General features: G+C 37.3%; 1 protein-coding gene across 2 annotated transcripts in view; it reads right to left on the bottom strand.

Moving 5' to 3' along the window:
- Positions 1-2,008: 2,008 nt before the first annotated feature.
- LOC139982306 (NLR family CARD domain-containing protein 4-like) overlaps positions 2,009-22,030 on the bottom strand; it is a 43,685-nt gene continuing 23,663 nt past the window's right edge. Inside the window, exons 5-9 of one of the 2 annotated variants that reach the window (XM_071995009.1) lie at positions 12,867-12,943; positions 11,160-11,215; positions 10,512-10,631; positions 4,130-4,203; positions 2,009-2,035 (exon numbers count right to left, since the gene is read on the bottom strand). In XM_071995009.1, the coding sequence (XP_071851110.1) occupies positions 4,198-4,203; positions 10,512-10,631; positions 11,160-11,215; positions 12,867-12,943 (259 nt within the window). In that variant the 3' untranslated portion in view covers positions 2,009-2,035; positions 4,130-4,197. Of the gene's footprint in view, positions 2,036-4,129; positions 4,204-8,936; positions 9,085-10,511; positions 10,632-11,159; positions 11,216-12,866; positions 12,944-22,030 lie in introns of those variants that run through there. The other variant, XM_071995008.1, reaches the window with a different exon arrangement.

Below are 22,030 nucleotides of genomic sequence, written 5' to 3'. Positions count from 1 at the left end.
CCACCGCCACCGCCACCGCCACCGCCACCGCCACCGCCACCACCACCACCATCACCGCCACCACCACCACCATCACCACCACCACCACCACCACCACCATCACCACCGCCACCACCGCCACCACCGCCACCATCGCCACCATCGCCACCATCGCCACCATCGCCACCATCGCCATCATCGCCATCATCGCCATCATCGCCATGATCACCATGATCACCATCACCACCATCATCGCCATCATCACCATCATCACCACCACCATCATCACCACCACCACCACCACCACCACCATCACCTCCACCACCATCACCACCATTACCATCACCACCATCACCACCACCACCATCACCACCATCACCATCACCACCATCACCACCATCACCACCATCACCACCATCACCACCATCACCACCATCACCACCATCACCACCATCACCACCACCACCATCACCACCATCATCATCATCATCATCATCATCATCACCATCACCATCACCATCACCATCACCATCACCATCACCATCACCATCACCATCACCACCATCACCATCACCACCATCACCACCATCACCACCATCATCACCATCATCACCATCATCACCATCATCACCATCATCACCATCATCACCATCATCACCATCATCACCATCATCACCATCATCATCACCATCATCACCATCACCATCACCATCACCATCACCATCACCACCACCATCACAACCAGCACCACCACCACCACCACCACCACCACCACCATCATCACCATCACCATCATCATCACCTTCATCATCACCTTCATCATCACCTTCATCATCACCATCACCACCACCACCACCACCATCACCACCACCACCACCACCATCACCACCACCACCATCACCACCATTACCATCACCATCATCACCATCATCACCATCATCGCCATCATCACCATCATCACCATCATCACCATTATCACCATCATCACCATCACCACCATCACCACCATCATCACCATCATCACCATCATCACCATCATCACCACCACCACCACCATCACCTCCACCACCATCACCACCATTACCATCACCATCATCACCATCATCATCACCATCTCCATTATCTTCATCACAATCATCACCATCATTATCACCATCACCATCACCATTATCACCATCACCACCATGATCATCATCATCATCATTACTACCATGATCTTCATCATGATCATCACAAGCATCACCAGCATCACCATATGTTCCAACAATCATCATCATGATTAGCATCATGATTTTTAACATCATCACCATCACCAACACCATCATCATCACCATCTCCATTATCTTCATCACAATCATCCCCATCATTATCAGTATCATCATTACCATCATAATCTTCACGACCATCATCTTCATCACCATCTTCTTCACCTTCACCACCATCATCACCATAACCACCACTATCACAACCATCATCATCACTACCATCATCACCACCACCATCCCCACCATCATCATCACCATTACCGCCATTACCACCACCACAGTCATCACCATCATCACCTTCACCATCACCAACATCATAATTATCAGATACAACCACATATTTTACCGCCCTTTCAAAAGCATTGTAAAGCGGTACTGTTTATCTATGACCAAACGTTCGTATACTTCATAGCCCCTTGTACCTGCCACGGATCACATAACACACTGTGAAGTTAAGATATTTTAGTATGTGTTAGCTTAATGTTACTTCTGCGTCACTGAAATGTCATAGCACAAACAAATCTGAAATGTTTCTGCCATTATATAGTTTAGTGGGTGCAAACAAATATTCTTGTCTAAATGTTCCTTTGGAATGAACAGCATTGTTTCAAACTAAACTTCCATTCGGTGGGTTTCTTTTAGTGAGTTGAACCATAAGGGTTCTTATTAAAATAATTAATGCGAGATCATTACCGGGAAGAGTAAAGAACGTCCAAATGTCAGCTTCCAACGACCAGAATGGAGATTTAGTTTGTAGTACCCTTCGCTTGGTCCATAAGGATACCAGAAAACTAAGATATACATGAAAAAAAAAAGCAGAATTAAGGTAGGTAAACAACATCAACAAACAAACATGAAAAAACAATATAAAACGGCAGTCGATGTTATAATCTATGTTTAAATCAGATCAAACTTTCATAGACTTAGCTACTGAGGCATACACAGTAAACAGTTGAATTCCGGTTATAATTCATGAAAAGTCAACAATTTAAATTGAGTAATCCAAACAGTATGCTTATCAGACCGGTCAGTGGAACTAATTTGATAGTTTTCTTTGATTGTCTTAGTCCATTTCGTTTCGACTGAACACAAGACTGGTTACTTGAAGATTGATGAAACGTGCAAGAAGAAACACCAATAGGAGCAATCAGTTTGTCTCAGTGTTTTACTCCAAAGCTAAATGTGTGATACCGACATATTTATATCACAGAACAATATCTATTAACTGTCTGGTTGCATCCCAACACTAAAATATGTTTAAGGTAGAAGGGCACGTGGCCATCATTCAAGAATTGAGAAGACTGTCAACACATATTCGCAAATATCCAGCATCTGCCTTCTAATGTGCATCAATTGCACATATGTTTGTAATATAAAGCAAACATAAACTGTATACAATGTTCATGTCAAACATTTTTTTTTTGCGTTTGTAATTGTAAGTAATACCAAACCTTACACAGGTTACTTAAAATATGTATTCAAAACTGATAAAACCCCACCTCCCATATTCCCTGCACAATTTTTAAAATGATATTTATAGAAAGTAATTTTGTTGTGACACATTTTAAAGCAGATGTGTCTCGAATATTTATGGGTAAGAGCTCCCTCAGTCACTTAATGCGTAAAGGGTTGCTCCTTTCATTGCATTGTGCAAAATCTCACGTCTATTATTTAATATTCATTAAAATTTAATAAGGTTGCTATAGTTTTACAAGTTTACAAAGAGCTGCATTTAATTTTATTAACTTGTGTTATTCATTTCAGTTATTGAAATTAAGATAGCAGATATTTGTAAATGTATGTATTCCAGTAATTTGACTTGAAGTATTGAATTTATGTCTATTAAAATTCTTTCTCAGATATCTAAAGTTATTACAACTGGATTGTCGTGTTTTATTTAACTTCATGTTTCAGATCTCTTTGACATTTTTGACATTGCTTATAAGCATTGCAGATGACAATAAACAAAAGTTGACGATTGGAAAGCAATCATATAACCTGAACATTTGTCCTTAAAGAGTGAAGGTTGCATACAATCCATAATCCTTCATAGACAGATATCGCTAAATTGATCAGCGCTATGATGTAGATATCCTAATGAAAACATGAGCAAACTTCATTTTACTTGAGTTATGTTTGCTTTTCACCTTTGTTCACTACCAGTGGTACCGCTTCCTTTATTTTACCGCTAGTAGAATTATTTGACGTGTTTACTCTGTATTATGTTGTTATTTTAATCTCTTCAAACAACATCGCAGGTGTCCCTATTGTATTTAGTCGAGAACGTCTTCAATTGTAACTTTGAAAGCGTTTGCATTAAATTCACGGCACCAGCTACGTTCATGTCAGATGTCATTGTATTAAACATGTGCAGCCTTGGGTGATCTATTCTTCACTCTCACCAACCAACTACACTAGGACCCCCTCCCCTTTCCCATATCCTGTTCAAAATTTCCACAACTATTTAATATGCATTCACAACATGTCATTATCTTATCTTATTTCAGAGAGAGAGATCACTTTCGTTAATGTTAACATATTCAATATAGAAGCCAGTTGAGTGTAAAGTACAGGGTTTAGGCTTTATTGATGTTTGTAATCCTTTAATATCTCTGTTTTTTTTTTTTTCTGTGCGAAAGTAAACGTACCGAACGCTCAGTACATTACAGTAAGCTTAATTAACTTATTTATTAAAATTGTTCCAAAACTCTTTCTCAGCGTTAATTGAAGATATGGAGTTATACTGGCCAGAATCAACATGATCTAAACTGTATCTTAAATTTTCTTGAATTTCAAGAAGAAAAGGAAACGACAATCTGTACAAAAAAAGGCAAGAGATAGCCATCAATCAATAACTAATTAATCAATAATTATAGATACTGTACCTTCAACGTTATTTGTAATTAAGTTGAACAAATCCTGTATCGGTGTATAGGGAGGCAGCAGACATGAATCAAACCTGATGATTAAAGAAACAGGATAAGAAATTTTAACTAACAAAGAGACAGAATCAGAGACTCCATAATGATCAGACGCTCGATTCAAAACAACCTTTACATTTATTTAATAATAGATACCATTCTTAATTTCCATTCCCTACTACACTATGTAGCAGCAGCACAATGTCTTAGTTTCTTGTTCTTTTTATGCCATTAACGACGTAGGCTTTATATAATTACTCTCCGGTGATATACCGCATGCTATAACCAGCTGAACAATGTTTGCGAGATAATTAAACAAATAATATTAACTATAAATTGCACTTTTAATTTCTGTTCGACGCCTCACATCATTAGTTTGATTGTTATTTTATGTCATGTAATACTTGGAGAATAGGGAGATCTCCATAATCACCATCTTAATAACCCCATTCCCCATCACCATCACCACCATCACCATCACCACCATTTTCACCACCGCCAACATCACCATTATCAATATAATCATCACCACCATTATCACCACCGCCAACATCACCATTATCAATATAATCATCACCACCATTATCACCACCGCCAACATCACCAACATCACCAACATCACCAACATCACCAACATCACCACCACCACCACCACCACCACCACCACCACCACCACCATCACCATCACCATCACCATCACCATCACCATCACCATCACCATCACCATCACCATCACCATCACCATCACCATCACCATCACCATCACCACCACCATCATCATCATCATCATCATCATCATCATCATCATCATCATCATCATCATCATCATCATCATCATCATCTTAACTACCATCATCATCTTATCATTATCAATATCATCACTATCGTAACTATCACCATCATCATTGTTGCTATTCTGGTCATTTGTGTGACCATAACCATCATCACCAGTTTTACCCTCCGGTCCCCATCACCATCATCACGTACCACCATCGTCATTATTATCACCATATGATCTCATGATCATCATACCATGCATCATGATCATTAACATCATCATCATCACCGTCATGATCATCGATGTCATCATCATAAGCATCATCATCACCATATGATTCCACGATTATCATCATGATAATCATCATGATTATTAACACCACCACCACAACCACCACCACCAAAATCACCACCACCACCACCACCATCATCATCACCATCACCACCACCACCACCCTCATCATCATCACCACCATCACCACCACCACTTTTCTCCATCATCGCCATTACCACCATCACCATCACGACCACCGCCACCGCCACGGCCACGGCCACCGCCACCGCCACCGCCACCGCCACCGCCACCGCCACGGCCACCGCCACCGCCACCGCCACCGCCACCGCCACGGCCACCGTCACCGCCACGGCCACCGCCACCGCCACCGCCACCGTCACCGCCACCGCCACCGTCACCGCCACCGCCACCGCCACCGCCACCGCCACCGCCACCGCCACCGCCACCGCCACCGCCACCGCCACCGCCACCGCCACCGCCACCGCCACCGCCACCGCCACCGTCACCGTCACCGCCACCGCCACCGCCACCGCCACCGTCACCGTCACCATCACCATCATCATCATCATCATTATCATCATCATCATCACCATATGATTCCATGATCATCACCATCAAAACCAACATCATCACCACCACCACCATCAATATCACTATCAAAACCATCATCAACACCATCATCCACACAATCACAATCATCAACACATTATTGGTCACCATCATCACCATCACTACCAACACAACTAGCACCAACATCACCACCAATACTAACATCATCACCATCATCAACATCCTCACCATCATCATCACTATCACCACAATCATCGCCATTCATCATCATTGCCATTACCACAATCACAATCACCATCACAACCACCATCATTATCACCATCGCCATTCTGGTCATTTATGTGACTACTATAACCATAATAAGAACTTTTACCATCATGATCACCAGCACCACCATCGCCGTCATCATCATCACCATACGATACCAAAATCATCATTATATACATAATTTTCCAAATTATTATCACCATCATCATCATATGATTCCAAAATCATCATGATAATAAACATCACCATCACCACCAACATAACCATCATTACCGTCACCATCATCACAATCACCATCATCATTATTATCACCAACACCATCATCACCATCACCATCACCATCGTTATCACCATCATCATCATCATCATCATCATCATCATCATCATCATCATCATCATCATCATCATCATCGCAATCGCAAACACCATCGCTATCACCATCATCATCACCATCATCATCATGATTATCACCATTATTATAACTATCATTATCACCATCATCATCTTTCACCATAACCATCGTCGCCATCACCATCACCACCATCGCCATTACCATCATTGCCATCACCATATGCATCATGATTATTAACACCATCATCACCTTTATCATCATTGTAGGGATCATCAATACCACCATCATTATCATCATCACCAGCATCACAATATGATCCCACGATCTTCATCATCATAACCATCATGATTATTAACATAATCATCACCACCAACACCATCATCATCAAAATCACCACCATCATCATCCCCTCCATCGTCATCACCATCATCATTATCACCATCATCACTTCTATCAACATTATGAGACCATCATCACCACTTTTATTTTTTCATATTTCCATCTGTACCACAATATTCATTCCAATCACCGTTCCCATCATCATCACCACTGTGTCCCTTTTAGTTTCCTTTTTTCTTTATCTATTTCCTTCATTGCTTTATCTTTTCTGTCGTCTTTATCCTTTACTTTCCAAAAAGGTAAAGGAAAGAAAAACTTTAAACATATTCTACTTAGAAAAACTGCACACGTCACGAAGGCCTACTAACGATTTTAAAACCAGACAGTGACTAGACGTTTCCATGGCAATCTCGAGGTACTTGTTTGTCAGTAAATTCCAGGTGTTTTTATTAAGGACGCGCCGTCTCTTCCATTGAATACAACTTCTTTTCATTGTATTGTTCAAGTATTTGATTGACAGGTGTTGAACAAAAGAAAATGTTAAACTATTGAACATGTCAGTACAGTCAGTGTAAATCATCAGCAAGAAAGAAATATGATGAAGAAATAACTTCAGTAGACTTTTAGGATAAAAAAAAAATCGTATTCTGTCTGTGTAGAAAAGTGAAGAAATGGTTAACGTACAGATGTATGATATAAATGTGTATAGTATTGGGTGTATATGACAGGGCTAATTGTTGCAACTGGAAATTTTGTGACAACCCAGTGTACAGTATATGGGGATTAAGGAAGAGTCATAGGCCTTGTAAGTTTGGGATGGGAAGGGTGTGTTTGTCAGTGTGTGTAAGTGGCGGGGGTGGAGATACTGCACTGTTAGAAAGCATCTACAGTAAAATCTTCTGAAATATCAAGCTATAAACATATGTACTGTGTTTGTTTCTACTGTACTGCAAACAATGAGAATAGAAAGGCAACATATATACGTGACTTTGAGTGTTATTTATATATAAACTGTTTTAATGGTCTCTACTGTGTGGGGATTGACTGTAATGTTATGTGGGTTAATAATATGTATACATCAAGAGATTTGTGTTGCATGGGGTGGTTGGGTGGGTGGGGGAGGGGGTAAAGGGTTGGAGTGGAGGAGGTGAAGACAGGTTGCTGATCAGAAGAGAGGAACGATAATAATATGACAGAAGGAGACCTTGCTGAGTATGTGCATGTGTGTGGGTGTGTGGGGGGTCGGGAAGGGGGTGCGTGGGGATAAATGTGTTATTAACAAGTTACCCCAAGTGTTATAAACAGGTTCAGGAAATATGATAAGTGGTCCGGCATAGTTGTATGGGGTGGACTAGGGAAAGCTTATGGTAATATAGTTGATTTGTCCTATGAATGTATAAATAAAATTACAATGTTTAATTTATATCACTGTTTTTGTTTTTGCTTAAACATCAATGTGCATTAACTATCAGTTAATTTATATATTAAGTATTAAGTGAAAGAGTCCTGATAAAACATTGAGCTTTTTATCCTTTCCTTTTTATCTTATTAATTTCTTTTGGTTAATATAAATGATCGAAGTTTGTGTATATTTATCAAAGGTTGCTTTTGGCAAAAATGTTTTTTTGTTTACTTCTGCAGTAATGATGTCTTATATATTGATATAATTAAATCCTACTTTTTTATAATTATTATTATTTCAATGAGATATATTATTTTTAAGTGTAAGCTAGAGCCTCATATCTCTTTATGGAAACAAATTTCATTCTTCTGAGGAATTTTCAGGTCAATTCTATGTGTTTCTGTCTCATTTTGTCTCTATTTTACTCTCCCATTAATCATATTCCTTACCTGATGACTGTTCTTTCATTGTTAGTGTATTATTTATCCATTTTCTTTTTCATTCGTTTTGTTTTAACTTCTACATTTATCTAAACCTATCAATCAACCTTCAGTCAATATTAAATATAACGATATTAAGAATTCCTATCTTGTTTACATCATTAATATTTATCAGTGAATTCAATAATTACTAACATTATATACATAACTATTAATTATACTTACTGCAGTGTCTTTAATCTTTGAGAGTGTTGTACATAGTTTAATATTCCATTAACTTCATGTTTATTCATTTCTCTCCCTTCCTGTGTCTGTATGCTCATATTCTCTATTGATGTTATGATTGGTAGACAGAGACCAGAGGAGAGGATAATGGTCCCATCAATCTTATGGTCCCATCGTGGTCCCATGGTCCCATCAATCTCACCCATCAATCTTACTAAAGGACCAGTTTAGATTCACCATGTATATGGGAATCTGAAGAAAGGAAATAATAAATAGAATTAATTCATCATGTTTGTTTACAGGATCAAGATTAATACAATTATAATTAATTAAGGAATATTAGCTTTGCTTTAGGGTGGGTGAGCATGGAAACTGCTAATATATACATATATTAAATGTAATTTGTGTTTACGGGGTAGAAGGAAATCTGCAAAAAGAACATTATCCTGATGTTTGTTTACAGTATAAATATTTGAAAATAATAACATTATAATTAATTTAGGAATATTAACTTCATTGTTGTTTAAATTCATATTAACCAAATGATAGTTTGTTTATTTTAATCATATTTTGTTATTGTTTTGTTGATTATTTAATAATTAGTAGTTTAAATTTGTTATTAAATGGGTAATTTTATTTCTAAAGTTTGTTTGATCTTCGTTTGATTTTAGTTTTATTAAGTGACATTTAGTGTGGGTATTATAAGGGTGCCTTAGTACGGGGAGGGCGTGGATATGGTTTACCCTCGTGAATGTTATGTTGTTATTGTCAAAGCATGTGTAAGAGGTGATAGATACATGGACCGATGAGTGTCGTACTGGGTAGGGATGGACGTGGTAGGGATAATTAGAGGTGCTTTAAGTATAGAGGAGCATGTAGACCGCTCATACATATTAAATGTTACTTGTGTTTTAATGGGAGGTGGAAGTCGGAAGAAAGGAATATAATAAATATAATTTATTCATAATTAATATAATTATAAATATATATATATATATATATATATATATATATATATATATATAATTATATATATATATATATATATATATATATATATATATAATATATAATATAATTAATAAATATAAGTTGGACTGTATGCAGGGTTACTGTTTAGTAAATACAAGTTGAGTGACACTTTCATGGCCAAGGGGGGGGGGGGGTAGCAATGGGTTTCTAGTCTTGTAAATATATTGATTTTTTCTATCTTGAGAGTCTTATTTTATTTATTTTACAAAGAAATTGTACCATATTAATGATTGGGAAAGAACGCTTTGTGTTTAATCTTAGTTAATCATAGCCACAAATTCAGTTAGAGGCTTAAACTGTACCCCATGATTGGAGGGCATGGAGTGGAGTGATATATGTGATTGAGGATTTAGCTAAAGGTTATATGAAGGTGAATAGTTTACTGTTCAGAGGAAGGTGATTTGTTATATTGAGTCATTATCTTAAAGACAGACAATTAGAGGGAAAAACAGGGATAGTTATGAATAGTTGTTTTTATTTTGATATTTGTTGAATGTTTCTGTTGAGCCTTGATTGTATTCTTTGTTTATAGGGTAAACATGTTTAATTAGTATATCTTCATCACACTAAGGTGGTCGGGGAAATATTTTGTAATATTAGATTAATGCAAGTTCTGTACTCACGTGACCCACTAACGGTGTACTTACATTATGACTAGACGCTTTCAGCATGAGCTCTATGGCTGATCTATGTACTGACACACTATCGTTGTTACTGATGACTGTATCTTGTGAGCACAACTCTGTAATAGTTTGAACGTCATCAGCCTGTTAAACAAGATAAACATTGTATTAGCAATGACATATGATAAATGATAAGGTATAAAATAATAATTATTTATGAAAAGTATAAATATGATCAAGTTCCACGTTACTGGTCCTTACAATACTAACTAATATCAATGAAGATTCCTGTAGTGTGTAATGAGGCATGGTGGTTTTAATATGTATGGGAGCACTGTACGGTACATATATATCTTGTGTAAGGACCTGAAAACTCCTGAAATCCGATAACTCAAAACACTATCATGCCATATATAGGCATGGTGACCAGTCGTCTTGTACTGGTTGAATAAATTAGTGCAAGTATTTTATATTGATATTTAATCGTACGTAATTGTCCATGGAAAACATAAAAAAAAGGTTATACATAAAAGTTTAAGGAAAGAATAGACTGCAGGATACACCTTATTATTTTACCTCCCCTGTTCACAGACCCCCTCACCCCCCCCCCTTGCACACAAACACAACCGATCCAGACAAATTTAATTCAAACAGAACCAAAGTCAAACCAACCTTCTTCCATCGACCGGATTGGAGATCAAGATGACAGGCATTACTCGGCCACAAAACTGAAAAACAGAATAAAAATAAAATCAACAAAGTACATTTAGTAACTTAACCGGAGCGATAAATTCCAGACTCCCACTAAATTATACCAAAGTTACCTATTTTTTTAATATAAATATATTATTATTAAACAAAAACATTTTTACCTGCATGATTTTCATGTAGGATCACACTGGTCTACCGTCACTACGACATTCGCCCAACATTCCTTCACATGAATGAGCTAAACTTATCTTACACTTCAACGATTTGGAATTGTTTCAAATATTCTTAACCAAATATTATGTATCATCATTGTTACAAGCAGAACAATTAGTAACAAATATCAAATTGAAAGAAAGGATCTCGTACCTGCTGAATTGCAGTAAATATTTATTTACTATTTTAAACTGTTTAACCTTGGAAGGATTTCTCTGCTTACATGCCACAGCATAGTAGAGTAGTTTAATATCATTGTGGTATAACAAGTGTTTATTACATTGCACAGTCTGTACTGTAACCAGTATACATTGTATTATAACATAGTGTGATACCCCGGTCACACGTACATTTTTTTCAGACATAACGATGTTCCGACCATGGTCCGACCATGGTAATAATAATAATAAATGAACTTATAAAGCGCTAAAATCTACGAAGTATTCAATAGCGCTGTACATCCCTAATAGAACGCCAACTTGAAAAAATGAGTCTTCAAGCAAGACTTGAACTGACTGATGGTACGGTTTGCGTGTGAACGCTCTCTACTATGGTCTGACGATCGTCCGACCATCGTCCACTAAAGATAGTAATTAGCATCGTTAGCCCCGAATTAACCATGGTCCGACCATCGTTAGCAGGAAGAACCATGCGTGTGACCGCAATTGCGTTGTCCGAATATTCATGTTAGCGTAAACACTGACCTCGGCCAGAAATCCCCGATTTCAATCCATTGACATAGCGACGCGTGCCTAGATACATACGATGTAAACAACACAGACCCACACTGCACTGCATACAACACACTGCACATACACACGTACGGTTTCTACCACAAAACAACACAACAGTCAACACTCCGGACAATTCGACAAGACAACTCACAATGGCAGCCACTACTCGCGGTAAAACCTGGGAGGAACAAGAAGTCCTGACACTAATTGATATATTTTGGGGGAAGAAGATACATAGTTTGGTGGACAACACCGTCAGGAATAAGGAGGTGTTTAGTAAGTGTTCGGATATGATGGCGAGAGAGGGATACGAACGGATGCATACGGAGATATGGACCAAAGTCAACAACTTAACGAGCGGGTACAAGCGACAGACGGTGTCAATAGGAATCAATGAAAGCGCTACGGCAAATTAAGCTTCCATCGCCATCAACTACTACTTACAACTAAAAAAAAACGCGAATTATGGTCAAGTCCGTGACCCTTGACCGACCCAACGGAACAGCGCATGATAGCTTTGCAAAAGCATAATTAACTCACTAATGCATGCGTCCGCGAATGACGATCGTCCGCACATAGTACAAAGTCATATGAGTACGTGTGGCCGCTACCGTAGTTATTTTAATATAGTCGGACTATAGTTAACAAACGGTAGTCGGAAGATGCAATTTTATATGTGTGACCGTGTTCTTAGTTATAACTTGTACACACATAGCCATACCTTGTACATTCCGTCTTTTTAATTCTTCTGGGATTTTCTCTGGTCTGATAGATGCAGGTAGTGTGCAGTTAAGAAACCTGTGATATAAATATATATATATATATATATATATATATATATATATATATATATATATATATATATATATATATATATATATATATATATATGTCAAATGATCTTGTGTAAATACTAACAAACAGCTGACCTTATTATAGCCAGGTAACCCACTAAAAAACAGGGAATACCTCATTAATTGTATCAACAAAATGAAAATATTTGCAATTGATATGACAGTTCTATTGAATAAACCAACGCATAAAATTCAAGATTTTAATTACTTTAGTTAAATGCTTGCACGAAATGGCACCTTCTTACCTGTCTGAGTTGACCACACTTCGAGTACCCAAACGTACCCTTCGCCGTAAGAATATTACTGTCGTTCTACGCAGCACGGATAACAAGAAGCACTATGGCCCCGCTGCTTTTTCTGTCGCTGCACCTGATCTATGGAACCGGCTTCCTACCGAAATGTGCATCATTACAGACTTCACCTCATTTAAATCACGCCTATTAACGCATCTCGTTCATTATAATGTACATCTAATATCAAACGTCTATACACAGACCTACTACGGAATGTCTATTTTCCTTTCATTATAATCTTTAACAACACGTACGTTGTCTACATTGCACAATGTTCATTGTATTCTTTATATATGACCTGTCAATCATATTGTAATGCGTCACGTGGTTGAACACCTGCACAGCAAAAGTACGTATTCTCATACATCTCTAAGTTACCGTGAATACATCAAAGAAATGTACCACTGAAGGTCACCTTGACAATCGGTAAACCTGTACCTATCTGTTTTAATACAATATTAGCCAAGAACCATCAATATAGTTTTCTTTCAGTTAATTATTTAAAACAAATAAAATCGTCTTGTTTAATTTTATAAAATGTTTTTCTTCATACATATTTGCACACACTCAACAGGACTCTATCTTAGGTCATAAATTCCTACAAAATCATTACTCCGATGTTTTCAGTTTCTTTGGCTTTGAATTTAACTGTTCATCAAAGAACAACACAAGAAGTTTTGCGATTGAAACCAAAATTGTGTGCACGATTTACGCAATGACTCACTGATTTTTGTTGGCAACCAACTAGTAATTAGTAATGATGACTTTCTTGAATTATTTAGGGTGATTTGTTGTTTAAGAATTTTTACTCTTGTAATTGCCTCTAAACATTGTTAGGAAATGTAATGTCTAAAATGTATAAAGAAAAAAGAAACAACCGGTTGTCAATGCTTCTCTTATTTTCACCTACATTTGGCATAATTTACGCCTTGATTTGAATTGAAAATAGGCGGCGTGGTTTGTCATAATATATACCGCGATATCTGTTTGATGAATTTACTGCACTCCGCTCATACGTACAGTATCTCTATTCTACAAATACACTCAAATAAGCCTTGCCTACAAAACATTTTGCGGAAATCGAAGCATTGTTATACAAGGACAATCTCGTATCGCAACAGCCTTACTGGGAGTTCACCCAAAATATTCATACTCCCCTACCCCCAAAAATAAAATGAGTAAACACAAAACGTTTTCTTTTTGTCCTATATGACAATAAAATATATTTAACGTTGAACAATGTCAAATAGACAAGTTAGGCACAGCACCTACCGTCATTGTGTTCAGCTATATGAAAAACATGCTTACAAGAAAATGTGAGGCAAAGAGAAAAAAAACCCATTACATTCGTATATGATGTACAAATATTTTGGTCCTATCCCCATGTTAATTCCAATTTAAAAGTTATATTTATATTTATATATATATATATATATATATATATATATATATATATATATATATATATATATATATATATATATATATATATATATATATATATATATATATATACACGTTGGTATTTTTGTTTACTTCAACGCATGATAGCTGGGACTTAGGTTTACCTCGGGGATAGGTTTACCTGACACCAGGTAAACCTAAGTCTAGGGTCTTCTTGTTCAATCAATTTCACTTCCTTTGAGGAATGATTATTTCGAGTTAAGAGAAAACCTCATAAACTTTTCAATTCCGAAGTTACAAAAAAAAAATCGTTCATTTAAAGGGTAAAATTTCCCCTCAAAAGTGGAGGTAATTCCGAAGGGTATATAACAGAATTACGAACATGGTATATATGTTGATCCCAACTTTACACCTCGATTTTGACCAAATGCGGCTATATTTAGTTCCGAAACTTAAAGGTTCCTCTAATTACACTGAAATCTTCGTGTTTGTACTTTTTCTTCCATTAATTTGGGATATTTAAGAAAATAAGAGTTTCTATTTTAACTGGCAAATTTACACGTAACGAAACAACGCCCCCATACATAAGCAGTTCTTTCTGTGTTCGGTGGCAGGGCAGTCGATCGGATCGTATCGTTGCTATCCCAATAGCCTACATTCAACGTTACTTTATGTGGGCCTAGCCATGTAGTCTACAAAGCAAAGTGCCGCAGGTTACCGTAAACGTTGCCCATTTGAAGTTTGCTTTTGGAACTTTGGTGGAGTATATGCATTGTAAGTAAATTCCTTAAAAGTGTTCCGGATATATTAATAACATTTAGAGTAAATACCTTCATGCTGAACACAAATAAAGTAAGACCATGGTTAGAGTTAGAGTAGACTAGCCTAGGCCGTACGTTAGCCCTAAATTGGACCTATCAGTATGGTAAATGGTAAATCACAGCTGCCTGCTACTGCCTTTGCTGATACTCGGAATATAAAATGTGATAAATAAATTAAAGTATATACTTGTAACAGACTGGTCAACCTACACATTTTGCACCCTGGTGATCTTCCAGATCTTTTAAAGTAAAGGCTTAATAATTGACGCACCTCCAAATATTACTAGGCCTACTAGTACTACTATTACTATACTAGCCTACTACTGCTGTAGCTAGTACCACAGTAGCAACTATACAGCAGGCAACCATAACTTTTTGCAGCCAAGCAGAGTTAAATATTTCATGAGTTTGAATCCATTTCAGGTATATGCTGATCAAATTGTGTTTGTGCATGTTTTGGGGCATTTGGAAATCTTACTCCCTAAAAATAACCAAAATTACCTCAATATAATACCACTAATCTCTGGGACCTGACCTTTCTGAGGTTAGAGGCTCAGAGCATAGCAAACAGCATCCAAAGATAAAGGATGTTTACTTAGGCCTTCACTACAGTAAGCTTATCGACAGATGTGTCAATTTAGGGGTATGAAAGAACTTGCATTCGTGCGATGCAATTTTGAACCATTTCACGAAATATAAATCTTTGGGTATGTCTCAATCTCCCTGCCATAAAATAAGGCAGTCAGAAAGTCACAACTCCACAAAAACAGATACACAAGCAAACGGAACACTGCAGTAAAAGAAAGGGCCTGATAGATTCCATAAACGAGTTACAAAAGTAAAAAATGTGAAAACGTTTGCCGTCTCGGTACAATATTCATGCCCACAATATTCTCTATATGTGTTAGTGTGCATCACTTAGCCCTGTGCGTACAGTAGTAGTGGTGTGTCATTGGTTCTGATTCAGAGAACTACTGTAAGTCGCACAGGGCCTCATTGTAGCAGTGTACAACAATTTTTTGTAACATGAGTTTTTTCCCCCTGCACCTATGGGATGAGTCATGGCTGAAGGTAAACAATTGAGTATTCATTTTAGAATAACAACGCAATCATGGCTAAGTAATTTAGGCATTTTGATATTAACGTTATGATGTGGGTAGTGTTAATAGTGCTGAAGTAATAGCTTGATCAAAAGTATTCGTCAAAGTCCCACAATGCCTTCACAGGGTGACCTACTGTACAGTCACTTGAACACTTAGGAGTTTTTGCGAAAAGAGCAAATTCCTTGTCCAAAATTGCTAGGTTTGATCCAGTTTTACGGAGTCCCATAACAAAAAAACACAGTCTGTGATATATCAATGGAAAAGTGTAATGATTCAATGTAACATATTTGAAAGGATTAGAGTATGTTGAAAAACCACCAGCTATGCATTTTAAGGAAATAAACAGTACCTCATTGAACCTTGCATTGTGTTCACACTAATGAGTTATGAAATTGTTATCAGTGTCTTCATCATTAAAAGCTATTAATTAGGTTGATCAATGGTCTCACATATTAGTGCAATCACAGAGGTTAAATTTCAATCAGGTTATAATGCCAAGGGAATCCAGACCTACTTCATAAAAAAAAAAAAAAAGTTCATGGCTCCTATAAAAATCGTTCATGATAAAAACCAGCATACATACAGTATGTGCAATTAAAGTAGTTTCATATTGGGTATCATGTCCAAATAAAAGCTCTTGATTGTATTCAGTTTTCATACTTTTAAAAATGACCATCTGTGTGCAGTAATTTGGTGTTAGTAAGTAACATGAAAATGCACAAGACTAAGTCTTTTAATACTTCAGTTACCCAATTAATGCTAACTAGATGCTCAATAATGCTTCCCACAATGGGGATGTTGGGTGTAGCAAACCTTAAGTCTAGTGGACCCTCAATGTAATGGGCATCCTCTTCCCCCCCCCCCCCCCCCATGTTGGTACTGCATGTGGTATACTTTTGTTAGTGAAACTAAGAGTTTCATCCTAGTCATTACATTGAGGGATGCTCTTTATTAAACTCCCTTACTTCACTGCAGCGTATTGGTAATCAACTATTCTAGTTGTAATGTTGATAGTACTGTATTTGAGAATCCTTTTGTTAGTGAAACGAAGAGTTTAATGCTATCCATTACATTTAGGAGTACTCTCTAAGTGTCTACCTTCACAACATCATATAATAAATTATTAACAATCCATTATCTCTTTATATTTATGGCAGAGCTGAAGTCGAGTCCAATTAGCCAGAGCCCGATCCAAGTCCGAGTCCATCTGGTCTGAGCCAAATACAAGACCCCTCAAGTCCGAGCTGACTCCAGATACCAAAGATCACCTTTGGTAAAAATTCTTGAACTGTTATGATAATTATGCACCCAGGAGGAAATTTACCTCATGCTATAATTTTTTCGGACCAGATAAGTGGCAGCAAGCTCTTCCTGGTTCATAAATGTTATAAAACTACTGGGAGGGGAGTCATCAAGGTCCTTCAATACTTTCAGTTACCCAATAAATGCTAACTAGACGCTCAATAATGCTTCCCACAATGGGGGTGTTGGGTCTAGCAAACCTTAAGTCTAGTGGACCCTCAATATAATGGGCATCCCTCTTGTTGGTACTGCATGTGGTATCCTTTTGTTAGTGAAACTAAGAGTTTTATCCTAGTCATTATATTGAGGGATGCTCTTTATTAAACTCCCTTTCTTCACTGCATCGTATTGGTGATCCATTATTTCAGCTGTAATGTTGCTAGTACTGTATTTGAGAATCCTTTTGTTAGTGAAAGGAAGAGTTTAATGCTATCCATTACATTTAGGAGTTAACTTTCTAAGTCTCTACCTTCTCAACATCATAATAAATTATTAACAATCCATTATCTTTTTATATTTATGGCAGAGCTGTAGTCGAGTCCAATTAGCCAGAGTCTGAGCCAAGTCCGAGCCCACTTGGTGTGAGCCAAATTCAAGACCCTTCAAATCCGAGCCGACTCCAGATATTCAAATATGATCACCTTTGGTAAAAATTCTTGAACTGTTATGATAATTATGCACCCAGGAGGAAATTTACCTCATGCTATAATTTTTTCGGACCAGATAAGTGGCAGCAAGCTTTTCCTGGTTCATAAATGTTCAGCCCGGGCGCTCAACTTTCAAACCATGCAGGGAGAGGCAAAATCATATTCAAACCACGACCACCGCCAGGTTAGAACGTGCTTGTGAGAACCCTGCTCTACTAAAAGTGATATTCTAGTTACATTTAGGATTGCTCATTAAGATTTTCAAATCATCATCATTGTCATGGTTGCTACTTTTTATGATGTCATCATCATATGTGAATTATTGTTATTGTTGCCATGTTACATTTGCCAGTATCAATTTTGCTTATTGTTCTCTCAAAATTGCAGAGTAGAAGGAAGAAATGTTAGCTAATAGTTATTATAACATATGCTCTTGGTCTCTAAATTGTTTACGCTGAGGTCAGTATGAACAGAAGTGTTTATAATAGTTTTCCTTTCTGTTAAAGTATTTTCTGAATCATTTCATTAATTTTATATTTATACTGGAATTTTCAGTAGGTGTTTGCTTCATTGAGGGTCAAAGGCTACTCAAGGTCAGTAGAGTAACATAGAGCATCTAACTCAACAAGGAAAAGTTGGTAGTCATATGTAGTGCATATAGGTTTCTGACATTGAGTACTATTCTATAAATTTGAACAGTATAGCAGAAGCCCATGTGAGATAACTAGATATCTGAAACTGAAAGCCATGTTAACATGATAGTTCAATATTGGAATGATGAATGGAAGTTTGTATGCAGGTGTATCATGTGCTGAGTGCTCTTAGCCAAGTCAAAGGTTATTTGAGGCCAATATAGGTAAAATCTGAAAACCTTCATGATCCCATACTATCTAGTATCTGACTAGTAGCTGCTTTAATAGCTGAATCTTAGGGCAATTAATATATTTATCAGAACAAGTAATGTACCTCAAAAGACTTCTTAAGCTCTTTTGAGCCCCATTCAATATGTCAGTGTATTAACTTCATCATTCTTTTAACAAATTTACTCCAAATTGCTAGTTTCATGTTCTGGCAATGAACCTTTGCCATATCATGTTGCATGAGTGCTGTAACTGGTTTACAAGCTTGCAAAAGTCTTAAAAGGAGGATAGGGTGTTGGGATAAATAGTTCAAAATAATATTAACAAAATTGTACCATATTTTGCTTTTCTTTTTTCCCATATGTGGCCACTGCTTAAATAAGACTAGTTGATAGGACTTTTTGTGAGCTCCACCTTTGACAACAAGGTACAGTAGACTTCAACTGCATCTTGTAGGCAACATCCTATGAAAGTTTCAATAAACACAGATGTTTCTATAAATGAGGAATCTGATGAACATTCCAATACTGCGAGTCTTTATTGGACATTTCAGCAGGAGGCAATAACCAATTCTGCTATTGTTACATACTGTAGGTCCTTCATAAAATGCCACTTAAAGAACTGTATTACTTCCTTGGGAAGGTGAATTTTATTGTCAAATACAACATCTGTCAAATATTTAGTTTCCCAACCTGTCCAACCCCCCCCCCCCCAGCCCTCCATTTATCCCGAGTAGTTTACAGAAACTGGGACAGAACATTTTTTGTGGGAAACAAGGTTAAATAATGTTGTTTGAGGTATTGAGCATTTATCTATATGTCCCTTTCGAATCTAGATAGGAGGAAGTAGCAAACGATGCAAGGAAAACAAGTTCAAGTGGATGCTTTAATTGCTTTTACCCAAAACATTGCTATATTCATTGATAAATATAATCCACTTCAAATTCAGTACCGTTATACAACATGCAAAGGAGTTATGATATTGATGTACTTTCTGAATTTAGACCATTGCAGGTGAACAAGTTTAACATTGGTTTTTAATTTGACTGTATGTAGAAAACACCGGTTACATAATGAACCTCAGATACAATGTCGTGTAATTACATATTACTGCTAGGAGCTGTTTAACAAACAGTGAAAGAAAAATGTATTACTTGACTATCAAGAGATTCGCAGAACTCCACTCCTTCAACAATATTTACAGTGGTGCAGACTTCAAAGTAGTGCAAGGGCAACAACTGCCTATCTCTTTAAGAATTTTCCAAGTGCTTTCATTTCTAGCATTTGCATATGTTCAAAAGAAAAATGAAATATTAAAAGATGTGGTCTTTTCAACATGTTACCACATCTCCCCCCCCCCCCTCTCTCCCCCATCAAAAAAAGTATTGCATGTACAGCAGTAACCCTTTTTGTACATGTGCAATATATGGGGCAGAGCCTTATTCATGACTTGACCAAGCCCTTTATCCATTTGAATAGCACAAGTTATGTCAGTGGTATTCACATCAATGCCTCATAGAAAATGTGCCTCATGGTAAATTTTCTAGCTGATAGCATGAATGTGAATGAGCTGAAGTTGTAGAAGTTGCTTTGTTTATATATTTCTGAAAGTAACATGAAATTTCATATTGATTTTTAATGAAAATATTTGCATTTATCAGTAATAAACAGAAAGAAGACATAATGATTTCTGCTATAGTGTCTTATCTCTGCCTCTTATGTTAAAATTGTGTTCATTGGTTGGTCCTTGTACTTCGAACATATTGCTCCCTAACTCAGCAAACCCATATTCGATCTGAAGATGCTAATTCAGACAGCTTACTGTTCTAGCAAGTTCTCGACCAATTATATTGATGAATTTGCATCTGGATGAATTTGCACTGGATGAATTTGAAACATGCCAACTATGTAAGGAGCCATTTCTTTAAACCTTGCAAGACAGGTCTATAGAGTTTCAGCTAATTTAATACAAGCCGATCGATGAAGAAAGGTGGTCGAAAGGTTTCCTAGTAAACTTACTGGTCCTTTCAGATCTGCAACTTCATCTTGAGAACCTCTTTTTGGTCACATAGTAGCTTGAAACAATTGAAAGTTGGAGACAGTACTTTGAAGATATGTGCTTCGGCACCATGTACCCAGTGGCGTAGCCACGGGGGGGGGGGGGGGGAGGGGAGGGGGTGGGGGCGACAGCCCCATGAAAGCTTGTCGCCCGCCCACTGGGATTTTGGGTGTCGAAAAATTACATGTGCGAAAAATATATCATTCATTGGTCTGCATGGTATCGAATCTACATGATGACCACTCATGAACGACCCTTCGACCGCGGACCGGCAGTAGGCTATAGTTGCTGAAAAACCTGACGTGACATAGCGCATAGGCCGAGATTTGTCATGATATTTCAAAGCAACTTACCAGATTGTCTTTTTTCTTCTATTTCTCTAAACTATTTGATGACCATATCAAGACATGGGGATCTCAAAATAAAGGATGTTGAGAAACTTTAGGGCAGCTTACAAGGCCTGGGAAGTGTTATTTCCAACGATCTAGGAGGTCTTTATAGCTGAAAATTTCCCGTACGCTGAGCGCCAACCCATGGTGGCAC

The sequence above is a fragment of the Apostichopus japonicus genome, chromosome 16, assembly GCF_037975245.1.
Source record: "Apostichopus japonicus isolate 1M-3 chromosome 16, ASM3797524v1, whole genome shotgun sequence".
Taxonomy (NCBI): Eukaryota; Metazoa; Echinodermata; class Holothuroidea; order Aspidochirotida; family Stichopodidae; genus Apostichopus; species Apostichopus japonicus.
The sequence above is the reverse complement of the archived record's forward strand: the minus strand, read 5'-3'. Positions and strand labels throughout refer to the sequence as shown.